At 34.1% G+C, this 19374-nt stretch overlaps 2 protein-coding genes across 10 annotated transcripts in view; both read left to right on the top strand.

The window, feature by feature from the left end:
* CCSER1 (coiled-coil serine rich protein 1) overlaps window positions 1-19374 on the top strand; it is a 1261997-nt gene that overhangs the window by 56784 nt on the left and 1185839 nt on the right. The window contains exon 1 of one of the 9 annotated variants that reach the window (XM_079153248.1): window positions 5041-5063. The exons of the other annotated variants lie outside the window; for them this stretch is intronic. The gene's annotated coding sequence lies outside the window, so the exon portion shown is untranslated. Of the gene's footprint in view, window positions 1-5040; window positions 5064-19374 lie in introns of those variants that run through there. 9 annotated transcript variants of the gene reach the window in all.
* LOC306669379 (uncharacterized protein) overlaps window positions 1-19374 on the top strand; it is a 93913-nt gene that overhangs the window by 55925 nt on the left and 18614 nt on the right. The window contains exon 2 of the mRNA XM_079153351.1: window positions 1974-2058. Coding sequence (XP_079009477.1) covers window positions 1974-2058 — 85 coding nt within the window. The remainder of the gene's footprint in view (window positions 1-1973; window positions 2059-19374) is intronic.

Raw genomic sequence — 19374 nt, 5'->3', positions numbered from 1 at the left:
GAAAAGGGCTGGAGTTGTGGCTCAGGGGTAGAGTGCTTGCCTAGCATGCGTGAGGCACTGGGTTCAATTCTCAGCACCTCTTAAAAATAAGTAAAGGTATTGTGTCCACCTATAAACTAAAAATATATATATTTAAAAACAAGGAGAAGAAAGTACATCCTCTTTTACTTATTAATTCAACAAATATTCATTAGATTCTCTTATCAGGCACTGTGTTAGTTATCTGTAAATAAAAATTCTCTTTGACTTCATAGATTCTACAGATAAGTATATAGAGTATAAGTGCATGCTTCTATTACAAAAGTATACAAATAAGTATGTGATTTAAAAAGGAACAAGACAATAATCTGAAAGTTGTTTTACTTTAAAAGGCTGGTTGCCAAAGAGGTCAGAGGTAATCAGGTCGAAAATTTTGTAGTGAAGGGTGAGGCCAGTAGAAATGTAAAAACTAGAGTGAATCTGAGGATGTTGACTTGTAGAATTTAAGAAGGGAAGTACATAACATGAGTTCATGACTATAACTCATATTTCACATAATGGTTAAAAATCTACATATAAGAAAAAATGAGTATAAGATAGTATACTGTGTACTTGACATAGCCTTTTTTGGAAGTCATACCCTCAAGGAAGCATTTTATTTAGATTATTAAAAGTTTGTAGCATTGTTTTATTTAATTAAGGGGAGGATCTTTTTCAAAGTTTGACTCATAAGGTTTTATCAGTATAAATTGAATGTATATATAAATTACACATATAAATTTAACTCAATTTAATTAAGCCTTCCTAATATGATTTTTACAAAATAATTTTTTTGTAAAATAAATTTTTTTTCTAAAATAATTTCTAAAATAATTTTTACAAAAATAATTTCAATTAAAAAATAAAAGTATCCAGTGGAATGATTATAGTAAAATTTTGGATATTCTCCTTGCAAATGTTAACAATTCTAAATGTTAGTACTTAGAACTTACGTAAAAGCTTATCATAAATCAATTTGATTCAAGTAGTATATAATTAACCTACATACATAATGTAATTAATTTACCACTGTTTAAGCAATTAAGGATGATGATATTCTGGGACTGAGGCCATATCATTGTTTTAGGTAGTTATTTTTTGTCATATTTTAAATTCCTCAGATAATTACTTGCTGAAACTTAGTGAATTCTTAGACTTTAATCAAACATGGCCTTCTGTTATACTATCTCGTTTTGTATGTTCCATGACAAAGCCTCATAAATGACTTACATTATGAAACCAGGTAAAATAAAATTTACCAATACAATTTGGAGTTCCATGTTTCTATGTTAAAGGTACTTAAAAATTGAGAAAGTTCCAAAGGTGCTTCCTAAATACATTATTTTTTCAATTGCAACTATAAGGAATGAATTAATCTTAAGAATGCTATGATAAGGGTAAGAATATACAATACATTTTTTTAATTATAAAAATATTCTTAGGTTGTAAATTATCAATCGAAAGCTAAGGAAAGATCATCACACAATAATAAGATGTCATTTATGAAGAAAGATAATGAAAAAGAGGGTTTGGAACAATTTTATTTGAAATATGAGAAATTCAAGTTAACCAAAGGAAGAAAAATGAGTATCATTTGAAAAATTATGTATTTAATATAAATCATTGTGTTGCTGAAATGCATTCATTTTGGAAGTTTGTGCACAATGCTGAAAGTTTTGCTGTAGATCATGAGAATAGCTTCTTCCATTCCAAGGATTTACTCAGCATTTCTTCCTTCCTCATTTGCCTTTGTGCTTCTTCAGTTGTTGGTTTCCATGCTGTGAATCATTGGATTACTGCTTATACTTATCTGGTGTTCTTCTCATGTTTTATTTAGTGCTGAGCATAAATCCTTTTATGTGATTTTCCAGGCTGAGTCGTTATGACAGTCCCCTTTTCTGGGTTCCCTCTTTCCTCTTTCCTTTTCTCATCCTCCCTCTTCTCTCTGTCCTTAGGTTGTTCTTATGACTACTCTGGCACCCTTTCTGATTTAGATCATCCCAGATTAACTGTGGCTCTCATTCATTTCCTGCTTCTTTTGTAAATTTCCTGATTTCCTTTTTTTAGGCGGGGAGGTACCAGGGATTGAACTCAAGGCCACTTGACCAGGGAGCCACATCCCAGCCCTTTTTGTAATTTTTATTTAGAAACAGGGTCTCATGAATTGCTTAGCACCTCGTTTTTGCTGAGGCTAGATCCTCCTTCCTCACCCTTCCAAGCTGCTGGGATTAAAGGCATGCACCACAGTGCCTGGCCTAGATTTCTCTCCACAAATCTTGGCTTTTACTTGGTCATCTATCTACCTCACTCTACTAAATGTGTCTATTTCTAATGAAATGTGGTCAGATCTTCTCTTAGAGAGAGGTATTATGTCTATAAGCAACTTATCTCATGCTGTTGTTTTTATCTCAGATATTAGGAATCTATAGAAATGGTTCTTGAGTATTAAAACAGACCTGATACTTTGTTATATCACAGTCAAGATTTACATTGTTTTTGCTGTTTTTTTCTCACTATAAACTAGATTACAAATATGTAGCTACTGTTGTATGAAAAGAACATTGAACTATCTATTCTCCAATGTCATGCATACCTGACTTAACAGCTAATGTTTTTATTATTTTAAACATCTATCCAGCATTTAAAAATATTTAGATTAAGGGATTCTCCCGTTTCCTTTGATTATCAAGTTAACATCTCAGTACTGTGGTTCTGAATAAGTTTCTACTAAAATCTAACTTAAATGTTCATTTTAGCAAACTTTCCAAATGAAGACAGAATAAGCATTCATTTACTACCATTAAATATTCTCTCAGATTTCTCTTGCCTACTATATATAACTTTCTTAAAAGTTGTTAAATTATACCCGTATTAGTTTAAATTGCTTTTTGTAATCCTTCAATATAATTTCCAAATAATAAAAATGTTTTAAGTTAAAAACACTTCAGAAGTTGTTCTTCACTTACAAACATGTTCCACTGTGTAAGACCCTTGAAGTCAGTTATAATTATTACAGTCTGTAGCCATTAGTATACTGTAAGGAGATTGGTGGACTTCTTTACTTAGCACAATGAGAAGGGGTGTATCCTGAGAATATAGAGAAGTAAATATTGAGATTATAAAATTAGAAGAGTTCTGGATAGATGTGTTATGTTCTTGCATCCTCTTAAAAAATTTTTATGGAGTACTATACTGTATTTACTGCTTGCTATAAGACATGATTTCTATTAAGAATTACACAGTCTGAAGAAGGGATGTGTTCATGTTGTGTTTTATAACATGATATATTTTATAGCATTTTTTTAGAAACTGCGTCAAAGAAGTTAAAGGTCAAAGAAGATAGAACTGTATTCAAAGGAAAGGTGTCAGGGATCTGCAGATCTCACTCAGGTATTTAGCTGAATACTAAGTAGTGTGAAGCCTATAAAAGTATGTAAAAAAAATCAGTAGAGGCAACAGTGGACAGATATTCACACAGAACCAGAGATGGCACCAGTTTCTACTCCCCACAGTATTAGAGTAGCTATACTGAAGAAGAGTAGTCGTATCAAGTGTTGTTAAGAATGTGGAACAACCGACACCCTCAAACATTGCTAATGTAAAATATGCAACCATTTTTCTGGGGGCAGAAATCGGGGATTGAACTCAGGTGCACTTGACCAATGAGCCACATCCATAGCCCTGTTTTATATTTTATTTAGAGACAGGGTCTCACTGATTTGCTTAGTGCCTAGCTGTTGCTGAGGCTGACTTTGAACTTGTGATCCTCCTGCCTCAGCCTCCCGAGCTGCTGGTATTGCAGTTGTGCACCACTCTGTCTAAAATTTGCAACCATTTTGGAGCACAATTTGTCAGATTCTTTAAAATGTCAAATATATTTGTACTTATGACTTAGCTATTTTAATCATAGGTATTTACCCAGAAGAAATGAAATCATATATCCATACATACATGATCAGAGCAGTTTTAGTTTTGAGAACCAGAAACTGAGAACCAACTGAGTATCCATCAACAGGCAAATAGATAAGCATATTGTGGTATATCCACAAGGAATAAATATATAAGGAGGTAAACCACTGATACATTCTACAACATGCTTACATGTCAAAATATTGAGTGAAAGAGCATGAAAAGAATTGATTCATAATGTATGAATCAATTTGCATAAAATCGTAGAAAGTGGAGCTATTGTATAATGATAAAAAACAGTGCAATTCCTTGGCGAATGTGTGGGGCATGTACTGACCAGGAGGGATGGGAAAGGAAGTATAACATCAATGAGAAGCTGTTGGTTTCTTAAATAATGAATGGGTCTGTCCTTGGAGCAAATTAAAAAGTTCACAGAGAAGTAGTCTGTTGGAATTACTGAGTTTCTGTGTAACATTTCTAGAGGGAAACTTTGGTCTGTTACTTTTTTCCCAATAAAAATTTGTCTTAGTTTTGGGCAGTGTGTATCCAGAAACCCTGAGGACTTCCAGAGTCATTCCAAATACTACTGATACCATGATAGGTGAAAAATTATTTTCATATCTTTAAACTTCAGAATGAGGGATATCTTGTAAACCTTAAAATTAGGAGGAACCTACTAAGTGGGCTTACATTTTTCCTTTTGAGTTTCAGTGGGAAAGTGGTAATCCTGAAGAGATAACATATCTAACCTAGTTTAGACACTGTATTATTCTTTGCATACAGATTAGTTAGGTTCCTGTAAGTCACGGTCCCGTTTCTTTCTTTCTTTCTTTTTTGTTTTCATACTTCTATGAAAAATTCTATTCAGCTTTTTTTTTTTTCACATTCCCCTACTTCACAATAGAACACCTGCTGTAGATAAATGAGTTAGTATGATATTTTGAGCAAAACATGAGCAGAAGATTTCAAAGTTGTATTGGTCCATGAAGCAATGATAGAGAGCTGAAGTGACAGACTACCAGTAGTGTATAAAAAGTGCCCTCTGGTAAAATTTACCATAATATTTTCAGATAAACTGTGCATCCAGGACACATGGATGATGACAAGATTGTGAACATCATCTCTGAATATGAAAGGTATGATATATGCACAGCTATCAAAGAGCAGTTCATTTTAAAATAAGCCATATTTCCTGCAGTTGCAGGGCAAGAAAGGAGAAAATAGTTTATGAAGAGAATGAAGATGTTGATCTTTGGCAGCCAGTCTTTTCAATCTCTGTGAAAGTACTGGCTGTAGCAGCAGCAGCAGCAGCAGCAACAAACTTACTGATTTCCCTTTTTACTTGAAAGGTTCCTGAGACATTTAAAGGACTTTTTTTTTTTTTTTTTTTTTCCTTTTTAACCATAGGATGAATGGACTGGTTTTCAGTTCTATCTGCCAGATCTATAACAGGGGTGGCAGACCCTGTTTGAGGAGTCAGAAATCATCATTTCATATGTGAAGAATTCTGTGGATGGGAAAAACTTAGAATTATCTGAATATGAGTGAAGTCTTATCAAAGTGGTCACTAAATCCACCCACTTTTTTATTCTTTTCATGTCTCTTTGCACAAACCTCCTCAAACTTTACCCCACCCCACCTCTGGGAAAAATCATTCTAATGTTGGAGGTTAAATTCATGATTATGTTAGTAAACCTAAAATGAAGGAAGTTATTACTGTTTTCCTTCACAAGACTTGCTCTTTGGTATATTTTTCATTATAAAACAAAATATTGAAACCATAAAATATGACTGGTCATAAAATTTACATTTCAAGAAGGATGTATAACTCTGGCCATTCTGGCCATGCTTCATTAACATGGTCAGGATATGCCTGACAAACAGCACTCATTGCCTAAATGGAAAAGTAGAGCTATTCAGCTTTTCGGAATGGGTTATTTTACTCTCAAAGTAAAAATTATCCTTGTGTTTTTGAGACAAATTGCAGCAACTTAGTATAACCAAATGAATTTAGAACACAAACAGGGAGGTATTCTCAGAACTTTGTAAAGTTGGAAATTCAGGTTTATTTTGGCTCTACAATGAAGGTTATGGTAATTATAATAAAGATAGAGTGGTAGGAAAATTAATGTTTTTTATAAATGGAAACAATTTATCTTTGATAGAAATTCTTTTTTCTGTTTCTGTTATCCCTTCCTGTTTAGAGGACAGTGTCTTAGCTAAGCATTTTATGTTGTCTTTTTTGAAATATCAAATATTTGATCTTAATTTTTGTTTGAAGTAGTGAAGGATTTCCTGGAAAAATATGAGTTCAATATGTGACATTTATTATAGTGTTATGTGTTCTTACTGAGGAAAATTGAATATAAATAAGTGTTAATGAGTGTCCTGATTGTCCTATAAAGAATAATTCATTCCCACTCAATAAATGAGACAAGCAGGAAGAGGAGGATCATAAACTACACTAGATGAACATGCTGGACTTAGGAAACGACTATGGTTAGGGAACAATAAGACATCATTGAAAGGCAATTGTAATTCTGTCAAGGTTCATGGAATGATCAGTTTGCTCTGGAGGATGGAATTTCGTGGTGATTAAATTATGTGTATGTAAAGCATGTTTGCATTTTCAGTGATATTCTATATGCTATGCTTCTCAAATGTGAAATTGTTTTGAAATTTGGATGAATATTAATGTTTGGAACTGGCTAAATAAACAGTGAATGCTCAGGGTTGTTTTTTCTCTCCATTTATCCTGAAAGAGAAATTTTATATATATGGGTAAACCCACATGCATGCATGCACATGCACGTGCACAAACTCATACAGACATCCTCAGGGACCTTGTTTCTTGGTTCTGTAGATCATCAGACTTCTAGTGATGTGGTGTAAGCAGTGATTTCTGTTAGTTTTTTATAACCATGGGACTCTGTAGGAACCATCAGATGAAAGGGTCAGGATTTTTCTTTTAAGAAAATAATTAAGTGAAAGCTACTGATGTGATCTGTTTAAGAAGCAAAGTACAAAGTTAAAATAAAAGAAAATGTATATAGTCTATAGATAACCTAGGAGTAGGACCTGGAGTAAATAGATAATGTGGCAATGAATAGAAAGTTATCGAATGTCCCCAACATGTGCAAGACATTTTCTGAGGTATAGCAAAGTATTTTAGCCATTTCCTTTGAGTGGTTCTAGCCGTGGTTGTCCAGTAACTTCCTTTGAATGGTTCATTGTTCTTACATAGTCTTGTGTTTTTATGACAAATTATTTCCTGATGTTTAACCCAATTTTCCTTTATCCAGTTAAACTCTATTATTTTTAGCTGGTGCTATTACAAACATACTTAAGAGACATTCATTCATGGTTTTGTTTCTCTACAGATCTGAAACCTTTATTGTTTTGTGCCTATGGCTTTAGTTAAAAAAATAAGATATTTAAAATGACTGTGCAGTAACTTAGAATAGTTGAGGCATTCCTGATCTATAATAGGAAATAAAAGACAATTTTTTTTTTGAATAATAGACTAGATTTTCTCATGGCTACAAAATTATCCCATGAACATATTTGATTTACTAAAACAGGAAGATTGTTGGAGTTAAATATTACATCTTTTGCTTTTGTTACACTTAGTAGAGAAAAGATAACAGAAATACTTTTAGGCATTTTATAAAGCCCTTTAATCATGAACATATTTTATCAAATATCATGAACCACCTTAGTTCTAAAAAGAAGAGTAAAGAGATAATTGTTTACCTCCTTTCTCGAACTCTTCCTTGTGTGCCTGTTTGTCAGCCACTTTCTTAAAAATCTGGTTTCGAATCACAGAGTTAGCATATTATCCCAGTCACCTTCATTCCAACCATATTACAGATGAGCATCACTTCTATTAGGGTTTTCAAAACTGAGAAAGGGATTATATAGGTATTCAGTAATATTTTATGGCTTTATTCATAAAAAATTCTTAAAAATGAACATCATATCAATATTGTAGCTAATAATATAGGTGGAGAACTAGACTTTATGTGTTTGAGTAGTTACTCTGCTGCTTACTAGCTCATTGTTCTTGTGCAAGGTTTTAGCCTCTCTGCACCTCAATTTCTTTCTGTGTGTCATGAAATAACAAGGATCTCTATTTCATGTGTCCTTGTGAGCATCAAGTGAGTTGATAAAGTAGTTAATAGCAATTAGCTAGTGGTGGTGGTAATAGTAATTCATAAAATGGTGATTTTTATTAAGGGAAAAGATATGCACAATGTGATATATAAAATTAATGCAAAAATAATGAAGTTTCAATACATGTTACATACAACATTGGTGACACTAAAAGACATTATTTCTAAGTAAGTCAGAAGTCATCAGTATCTCTTTACCTATCTTCTTCAATCTTTTCTTTTACTTTCCATATTCAGTCCATTCTAGAGAGAACAGTGGAAGGAAAGTGGTAAGGAGAGTACATGAGAAAGGGAAGGAAAAGGAAGAGCAAAATAGGGAGACAGAGGACAATTTCAGTGGCTCTAGTGAATTCTTTGGTTTTGTTTTCCTTGATTGAAATTTCAAAGAACAACTCTGTGATTAAAAAATTAAATTCCCTGGTAATTTGAAGTCTCAACAATATATGAATTTACAGCAGTCTGATAGCTTCTAAATTTACTGACAAAAGATTCTGGGCTGGTCTAGCAGATAATCAGAGCTGGTGAGATGTCTGACTGGGTTGCCTTTATCTGTCTTTTTTTTACTTTGCCCAATCCTTTGTGAATGAAAACAGGAGTAATTTATCAAAGAAATAATTTGTTGAATATCTAAGGATTAGATTTGGAAAGAATATGAGGTGGAGGGGTCACAGGATTTAGAATATTATAATAGATCTTTATAACAGGTGACAACAACAGATTGTTCGTTTGTAGAGGCTGTGGGCACAATATATATTAAAACTGTTAATTTGCCTAGAGAAAAAGAATATAATGATTTGATGCTTAGCTATTTTTGAGAAAAAAACCTTTTTATATTAATGTCAGAGACATTTTAAAGACACCTTGAATTCAGTACTACAAACAAATTTGTTTTGGCTTTATATTTTTTCTTTAAATTTAAGGTGGAACTGAATTCTTTTGTCTGATTATTAAAATATATGACTTCTTGTACTTTGCAAAATAAGGATTATGCAAGTAAAACACTAGAATTTATTTGTGCTTTTGATTTGATTCACTTTACTTGACCTAAAAGAACTGGAAATCAGATTACCTATGATTATGATGAATGGAATTTTCTGGGAAGTAAAATTAGTTTAATCAGAGCAATTATTGTTTTTCACTGTTATTATCTCAGAAGGAGGGGAACCAGTCTTTCTGTTATTCTTTAGGGATGTCTCTCAGGATATTATAGTCAATTTGTTTTACCCAGAGGTGAAGGAGGTATTTCAGAATAAGTTATCATAGTTACATGTGGATAATGATGAGTCTTTGGTAAAAATGAGTGTCTATGCCTAATTTTTTTTTCAGAAAAAGAATTGAAAAATCTTCTATTATTTAGGCAATTGTAGATAATTAAATGTCACTAAATAATTTTTAGTAAAACTCTTTCACCTCTAGTTTGAAAAGGACAGTTTGAGAAAATAATAAAAGCTTGGAGGAAAGATTGACTTTTGAGAAGTAAATATATACCTAACATTTTGATGAAATATAACCTAACTAATACCTTTATCCTGAAAGAGAATTACATTCATCACTGATATATGAAAGGAAGAACATGTTTTAAAAATGAGTTTAATAAAAGGTATTAACTTTCATTTTTATTGACATTTGCTTTAGTATAATTAAATCATATTTGCTTCTAAATAAACTATTGCCAAAATGAAGTAAATCCATTTGTAATGAAACAGAGCAAATCATTTATTCTTCCTGTCCCTTTTTTCTAAGTTCTGTGTCCTCAATTTTCTCAATTAGTATACAAGAATATCCCTTATCTACAATGCTTGGGAAGAGAAGTGTTTTGGATTTAGATTTTTTTTTTTTAAATTTTGGCATATTTGCAAATACATAATGAGTTGTTTGGGGATGGGAACCATGTCTAAATATCATATTCATTTGTTTCATATATGTCTTACACACACAGCCTGCAGGTAATTTTATGCATTATGCTTAGTGTGACTGCCTTTTGACTATGACCTGCCACAGGGGGTTAGGTGTATATGTTTTCATTTGTTGAATCATGTCAATGCTCAAAAAAATTCAGATTTTGGAGTAATTTAGATTCCAGATTTTCAAATTAGGGGTGTTTAACCTGTACCATTGCATAAGGGAAAACATATGATGTGATTTTTCTATATATTACTATGCCTAAATGTGAAACCTCTGAAAAATTATTGGTGGATCTTGAGGAAATGTTTAAATTATGATTATCTAAAAGGATGCTGAAATAAATATTCATTATGTCTATAAGCAAAATCATGAAACAGATGAAAGTTGTGTTAATTTCCTTTATTAGTTTTCCTGTGACCTCTAAACACACATGCACACAACCCTGAACCTTGTCATAACCATCTAGTCAGTATAATAACTAATTTTTTACAGAGGTTGTAACCTGATAAAGGTTTAAAGTCTATGATGGTTTATTTACATTTTCCTAAAGGAAAAGGGTTGAGGTGTCAGAAGATGAGATTGGAATGATAACCACATACTAAAGCTACCCCTGGATGCAGAACTTTCAGCACCAGTCACAGTCCCACCATGAGGTGTCTGTGCTGTTTTCTCACATGTGTGCCTCTCCCATCCCCACGTGTGTGATCTTGGAATGGATAATGAACTTCTAATGTGATATCACTGACAAGTGTTCACCCAACTATTCTGACCCGAGCCTTTCCCCTGAGTGGATTTATAACCCTCAAAGTCAGTGTAAATATAACACTGGAAATTGTAAATTAAATCCTCTTTTATTGTCATAATGGGACATAATGGGACAGTGTTAAGGACAATTTCATTTCACTGTAATATACATAAATATTACACATATATATGAATGGTATATATATATGAATGGTATATATCACATATTGCAATGTATATAACATATTGCAAGACATATGCATTTATATATATATATATATATATATATATGTATTCGAAGGATATTTTCACAAACCAGTGAAATCTAATTGTAAGGGTAATTGTTAATTGGAGAATCTTCATTTAGATTTTAACTATTAATTGCCAATTAATGGTAGACAGATCAATAAACAATACTGTAAAATTGTAGGTATGCTTTGTTTTGTACAAAAAGAAAACAGTATTTTGAGAAGCATCGGAAAATACATTTGAATGGAAATATTTCCCCAGTGACTTCATTGTGCCTGAAGTATCCACCTCTTGTGTAGAAATTGCACATGGGTGTAAGAGATTCTGTTACATTGTTTTTATTATTACTAATGAAATACCTGAGGCAGGCTACTTAGGAAGAAAAGAGGTTTATTTAGCTTCCAGTCCACATAGTATTGTGTAGGATTGGCCAGGGGCCCTCTTGACTGTATCACTTCATGGCAGATGGCAACAGTAGGAGTGTGTCTGGGAGGAGCTATAACACTGCAAAATCAGAAGCCAGAGAGACTGGGGTTCCCTCAGTCCCTTCCAAGAACACACCTCCAGTGACTTAATGATTTCACTTTGGCCCCAACTCTTACAAGTCCCACCTTCTAATATAGCTACACTGAGGACCAAACTCCCAACATGGCAACCTTTGGGGAACAAACAACATCCAAACACAACAATTATTAATATATTTCTTAAAACCAGTAAGGCACTTAGCCTTGGCTATAAAGTAACACTAGATTTTCATGTGAAGCAAAACACAGTACTGACGCACCTGTTTGCCACACCTGGCATAGTTTCTGGACTCCTGGATTGAGAAAGGTAAACATTGAAACAAGGAATCCCAGTTTGGTGCTGTGACTTTTTTGTGGGGTCGGGTACTGGTAGTGTGAGGGCAGGGTTTGGGGGTGGAGAAAATGCAACTCGGATCCTCAAGGAACTATGTGCTTTCCAGGCCATACTGAAATGTTAGGTACTGATGCATTTCTGAATTTTCCACAGTTTTGGACAAGGGAAAACAACGGTTCCTATTTCCATGCTCAAACTTCCTTATTCCCTAGAGTTAGACCAAAATTTAGATACCTTGATTTGGTGGGTAGGAGAGAAGACAGTCAATATCAGTTTTTAGCCCATGCAAGGACAGCATTCATGTCAGTGTCCCTCACTGTTCCATCTGGCTGTCAGCCTTATGGAGTGAAGGACTGACCCACAGGGAGCCTGAGGAGGCACCTGTGCAACCTTCATGATATGTTCAAATCATGGATCGCCAACTGTTTGTGAAGAGAAACTGCTTTTTATGTTTCTGGGACCTTGATATCAACATGGACTTATTCAAAAAAGTTTTCTGACTGATCTTTTCCCCTGACAGCATGCTATCAACTAGAAAAAATTAGTGATAGCTCACTCAATGTGAAAGAGGGAATGTGGCCTCATATGTCCCCTGGTTGAGCACTGGAAAGGTAGACATGAAAACAGTGATAACATGTGATTTTTAAATGTTGACTTTGATACCTGGAAAAACCAGTCAGATGTACAGTGTGGGTACGTGATGAACATGTGATCAGGGAAAGCATGCCAGAAGGCAGGTCATTTGAGACCTAGAGAATGTGGGTAGGCTGATTTTATAAAGTACCAAGGAGGAAGTGCTGACAGAAAATTCATTGCATTGTTGTTTGTAGTCCCTTCCACTCCGAAGGACTCAGCAGAGTTCAAGAGGGATGACATTACATAATGTACCTCAGTCATCAAGCAAAGTTTTTGTTGGTCCAGTGGACCAACTAAACAAGCATATAGTACATAAACTCTGTAAATGTTTAAAATGTATAGAATGAAATGACTTTTGATAATTGAAATGTGTAAATAAATTTAAAATATTTATCTGCACTTTCAAGGAAGTGAGGTTATTATTGATGGAAGAAAATTTTGTTTTTACAGAGGGTTATTGCATAGTGTGTTTAGAGACAGCCTAATGCAGATGGCTTGGTGCTTTTCTGAGGACAGGTGCTCAATATATTTGCTGAATTGAATTTCAGTTTATATCTTGCCACATTAGATTCTTCACAATTAAGCATTTTTATGTTGCCACAAAATTGCCCACTTTAATGGAATTTGTGCATTTCAGAGCTCTTAACTGTCTTGCATGTTTTATTAGAGTGGAACGGATCAGTGAATACCAGATCTTGATCACCAAGAAATAATCTGGTCAGAACTTTTCAGACAAACATTATCTCTTTTTTAGAAATGAAGCAGCTAAAAGGTTAAGTTACTCAAGATTCTATAGCACCTTTCATATTTTCATATGGCCTTTTTCTCATAAACTAAAAATACTTACTGTCTTTCCCAAGGGACATGTGTCAGGTTTCTGTGCTCCAGTGGGGTAAGGTTAAATCATCTCTATATCTCTTATAGGAAGTCAGTGGCACAGCTGTGTGTAAAATCTTAGATGTTTGACCTGAGTGACTTTTTGAACTATGTTCTTTGTATCAATAGCAAACACTGTGACTCATTATAGTATGAATCAGTGTCTTCCTGAAACTGTAAAGACAGAAAAGGTGTCATAGATCATAAAATATGAATTACAAACCATGAGTGAATAAACTGTTTCCTAGTCTTGAGAAGAGTTGAATTATTTATCATTTAACAATATAATGATATTACAAAATCAAATGCATACCTGTAATTGTCATTAGGAAGTCCCTGTTTCAAGCATTCTTGGAAGACCTAACAGATGGCTTTTCAAGGGGGTCTATCCTCTATCCTATGAAACTCCAGATTGTCTTCTGGGTAGAATATAAGTAGAACTGGCGGTTCACTCTTTCTGTTTTTGCTCCTCCTGTCCTCTGTGCTTTGTATTCTTAACCACCATGTTCCTGCTTGGGATTGCCATATTCCCCTCAGAGTGCTCCAGAGGGCTCGTTAGTGTGGCAATCTAGATAAAAGGCACAAGCTGAGCATCTTTATTTTCTTTTTTCTCACTCTGCATCCTTTTCTCCTTCCCTCTTTGCTCTGATAATCTGATAAATTAATATTCCTCACAGTTGTAATGACTGCTAATAGATTAATGTGTCTTAATGATTGTTAATGGCTTAATCTGCTGCTCCTCCTGGGTAAAATATTTACATTATAAGAGGGTTTTTTAGAGGGGTGGGAGATAGCTCAGCTGGTAGAGTGCTTGCCTCAAAAGCACAAGGCCCTGAGTTCGATCCCCAGTACCAGAAAAAGAAAAGGGTTTTTTTTTTTTTTTAGAATCATAACTTTATTTAAAAAATAAGTCAGGGTGAGAATCTAAATCCTGTTGACAAATCACTTGGGAGAAATAGCATATTGGATTTTTTTTCACATTTTACCATCTCTGGAAACAAGGATACATTCTTAAAATTGCTGTCATAAGAAAACACTGTGTTATAGATTGATTGGAGACATTCTTTTTTCATTCTTGGTGATGCATAAAATAATATCTTAAAATCAATGATATCTTAGATTTGAGAAAATAGAATAGTGACTTTTTTCCATCAAATTTCTATCTTGTGATAGATGGCAGCTACTTCTCTTACCATATTTCTCTCTATCTCTCTGTCTCTCTGTCTCTGTCACTCTCTCACTCTCTCTCACACACACCCTCCTATACAAACTAAACACTCATAAGTAAATAAATAGATTTCTCAGCACCATTGAACCATTGGCATTCTCTAGTTTGCTATTGTGGAAGTTTAAATTATGTTATTTTATTTTATATTTTTAATTATTATATTTTTAATTATAGATGGGTACAATAGCTTTATTTTATTTATTTATTTTTATGTAGTGCTGTGTATCAAACACAGTGCCTCATGCATGTGAGGCAAGCGCTCTGCTACTGAGGTACAACCCTAATCCTTCCATTATGTTTTTAGTATAGTTTTTTAAACATTAATGAATGCTTTTTAAACTTGGTTTAAGACATTTTTAAGAAATTGATGTGGGAAATGAGATTCTATTTATAACATTTATTTGTCATTTTTTAAATGGTGTTTTTAATACTTGAATTCCTTTTACTCTGTGGCACTTTGTACTGAGAGAGAAGTGATAAATATGAGTAAATACAATACATGAATATAGAGTCTTGGAGGACTGGCTATCTTTTTAAAAATGAAAAGGCTTTGTATCTGTAATTACCCATCATGTGATACATAATTTCAAATAAAAGAGTTAGTGTCATTCTTTCTTTTTGGAAGACATTAGAAACAATTGCAGAATAAAAAGCAAGCTCATCAACAACAACAAAAAAATCCGTCAGAAAATTGGCTAAAATTCAGCTCTTTGTGCTCTTGAGACTGAAAGCTGTGGCTGAAAGAAAGCTCTCCAATTTTCTACCACACAAATCCATTGCCTCCTTTTAGACTGGTTTACTCTTTTGAAGCAGTTAAGTAGTAGTATTTCTTGTCTTGGCAAGAGGAACATTTATTTGAATAATTCTTTGCAGATTCTATTTGTCTTCCTACCTCCCACCCTGCTCCATTTCAGTCCTTTACCACAAACTCCATAATCACACTTCCCTCCTGAGGTGTGAACACTAATGTACATTCTTCTAGGATATTTTAAAAATTTATTTCCATTTAAGTTCAAATTTGGGATAGTGGAGTTAAGGATATTTAAAAAAAAATATAATACCAGTCATGGTTTCACTATCTGACAATCGGTGTATTTTCCAGTATTCTTTGTTAATGAATATAGTTTCATTTAACTTCTATTATTATAGTCCTGTATATAAAAGTTTTCCAAAAGTTCAGTAGGGTAGGGTTGTATTTTATGTTTTCACTAGGTAAACCGTAGTATAAAGGGTGAATTTGAAGCTATCAATACCTATTTATAGACTCCTTAGTAGGTATGGTATTTAGTAAAATTAAAAACTATAGTTCTGTGAAATGTTAATATGAATCCATTTGCTCCTTCTTAACATCTCAGCCAGGATTAGTATTTTTCATATTAGCAATCTTCAGGAAAGTGACCTGAATGAGTAAGAAATAGGGCAGGATACTCTTACTGTGGGAGTAGAAAAACCTGATGAACCAGACGAAGAGCTGGTAACTAATGGCAGGAGGTTGCTCTGAACCAATAAAGACTTGAGGGGTGTCCATGCAGAAAACAAACTTCTCCTTCTTTCTGGTTTTGCCGAGGGCGAGCCCAGGGGCTTTGGAAATGAATGACTGGCCTGTGGCTGACAGCAACGTTGCAAAAATTAACATCCTTTTTCCATACGCATCTTCACCTTTTGAACTCTGACTGCATTTTCATGTGAAACTAAATCTTTAAGCTGCCATGCTGTCACAGTAAGGAAGGAGGTGTGTATTCAGAAGGTGCCCAAGAAAATCTGACAGGCCAAGGATCTGTGAAATGTGGTTTTGTCAAGAAAGGCACCTGTGAATCTATTATAAGTACAATACAATGTGGTCTATAATGAATCTTCATCCCCAGAGAGCTCTAAATATAGAACAGATAGCAAGGTCTTTGGATGGTTTAAGCATTAAACTGCCTAAAGGAAAGGATCTCATCAGATGACCTCTCTGTGCCCCTTACAGCTCTGTAATTCTGTCTCTGAAATAGTTGGCTTATGAAGTGCTTTGAGCATATGAATGTGTTCAAGTGTATTTAGTGTATATCTGGGTATAATGCATGTGTGTATATATATTTGTATGTATGTGTGAATGTATGTGCATTATGTACACACACACACACACACACACACACACACACACACACACACATGTTATCTGGGTTTGGTATTTTTTATGTTCCTTTTTTCTTATCCTGTTAACCTGTGCAGAATTTCTTCTCTCTCTGCTCTCACCCCTCCCTCTTCCTTTCTCCATTTATTTGCTTTATTTACCAAAAAAAAAAAAAAAAAAAAAAAAAGTGTTACTTTTGCAGTTGGATTCCAACATATGCAGTTTTTGAAAATTTAGTTTTCTCATTGTATGTTGTTTAATTTTATCCCTGATGTTTTCTTAATAGAGAACTGTGTGTGTCTGCTTAATTTAAAAAATTGTTGGTGGGTGGAAGTCATATTTTCAATACAGTATGAATTTTGTTTACTAGGGGAGAAAGAAATGTAAAGCTATAGTTTCATTTGGGGACCCAAGATATTTACAGAAAGCACTAGGGAAGGACGATGTGAGATAGAATCAACATCTACTTGCATTTTGTTATGGTTTGTGGAACAATAAAAGGTTTTTCTGGCAGTCTTTCTGATAGAAACCTGGGACTGCAGGGGATTAAACATTTATGTATTGTGATTTGACTCTAGTGCTTAATAACTACAGTCCGTCAAGAAGTTGAAGAACAAAAATGCCTTGTGATTTAGCAACCACATCTAGAATAATGAACAAAACTATCCAGCTCTCTGTCAGACCCGAACTAAAGGATCCCTCCTGAAAAGTAAATATGAGCATTCTGTATCATATTTGCATTCAGGATGAAAGGCAGTCGGTTGAGTCCTGTGGCAGTCATTGTGCAGAAAGTTCAAAGCATTATACGTTGTGGTTTTAAGAACCCTACAGCAGCTGTTTCTTGGTAATGTGATTATCCACAAGGAACTAATATGGACAGAATACAGAGATTTCATCATAATGCAGGTAGTTACTTACAAATATTTACTAGTTTTTACTTAAAGATAATTATTTTCATTTTTCAGTTCTCAAATATTCCACCTCATTTTTTAACATCATAGCTTTATTTGTGGTTTTGTGAATATGCATATATGTGTCTGATAGCATGCATACATTTACAAATTCTAAGAGACAGGTAATTCTTAGCTACTTGCTCCCAGACAATAATGACTGTATTTTACTTATCTCACACCCAGTTTTGGCCTGAATTTGTTGCCGTTGCCAGACTGCCATCTGGTTACTCTGTCGTCCCTAGTTGACTCTCTTATGTGATTAGGAGGGAATGTTTCTTTGGGCAAGATGCTAGGTGCAGCTGTTAATTGGCACCAAGAATTTCTTCCTAGCACTTGGAACAAAATGATTATCAGCAACAGCAACTTGAAAATAGAAAATCTCAAGTTTTGTCCATATGAGAGATAAAAATATTACTGGAAAAATATATCTATAGCTAATACAAACTGAAAAAGGGCATCAAAGTGTGTGCTGTTTTTAAGAAGTTTCAGAATCTAATGAGAATTGAGTGTCATAGTTATACATATTTAAAGAACTTCACCTGGTCTCTTAATTTCTTGTTCTCTTTGTGCTGGCTTAACTAAGGGATTATTTATGCTCATAAAAAGTTAACTTTTTGTGGGGTTTATGGAAAAAATTTAAAGCATTGCTGAACATACCCTCACAAAGCAGGACTCTGGAAAAGTGATTGCCAGGTGCTACTTATAGCATAAGAATTGATGAGGCCTCTTTCTCCCCTCTTGCCCATTTCATAGCTGCATTTTAAGAGTCTAAGTTAGAGTGTGGTATAAAATCTGGTGTAAAGCCCAATGTCTATTTATAGGAAGAATGGAAGGTCATTGCAAGGTTTCTTTGCCCCTGATGCCTAATGCCAAGCTGGCCTAACTCACCAAATCTATGGAAAACAGAGCAGTGAAGTTACCAAGGAGAAGTAGAGAGAGGCAACCACACATCTAAATAGGTGAAGGATGTGGTAGAGGGGACTTTTGGAAAATGGCCTTGGACCCACAGTGATGCTACACAGTTATGATAAGGATGCCAACAACAACTTACATTCTGGATAATCAGACGTCTGCTATCACAGGAAAGAACTGTAAGGAGAGGGGAGGTGTGTCTGTTAATATTTCCTTCAGCTGTCTCCTGCAGTGGAAACAATTCTGTCTTTCCTATAGAAAGTAGAAATATGAAGTGAGATAAGTTCATCACGATAAATCTTCTTGCCTTTAAGAAACTCATAGTTCCTTTGATGAACACAGAAACAAAGCCGTAATTAAAAAAAAAAAAAAAAAAAAAAAAAAAAAAAAAAAAAAAAAAAAACCTTAAGAATGTGAAATAAGGCATTACGTTGGGACTTCAGAAGGTGGGCATTTTCTAAAGTAATGCACTGAGTTTGGTTGTATAAAAGATGTTGTCTCCTTACTGTGTATTTACCAAAACCAACAGAAAAAAAATCTCCCACACTAGTTTTAGAGACATAAACATGATAGAAAAGAGAGAATGTGAGATAAAAATCAAAGGCACATCTCTTTAATTTATTCAATAAGTATTTAGTTGGTTCTTGTTTGAGAAACAGCATTGCAGTAGTGGTTGAGAATTTCAGCTCTGTAGCCTAATGTCTTGGATTTGAGTCCCAGCTTTACCACACAGTATTTGTATGACTTTGTAAAAGGTACTCAGTCTCATGGAGGCTATTTTCTTATATAAAAAAGTGG

Source organism: Sciurus vulgaris (genome assembly GCF_902686455.1).
Source record: "Sciurus vulgaris genome assembly, chromosome: 9".
In the NCBI taxonomy this organism is placed as follows: Eukaryota; Metazoa; Chordata; class Mammalia; order Rodentia; family Sciuridae; genus Sciurus; species Sciurus vulgaris.
This window is presented reverse-complemented; position numbering and strand designations above follow the sequence as displayed.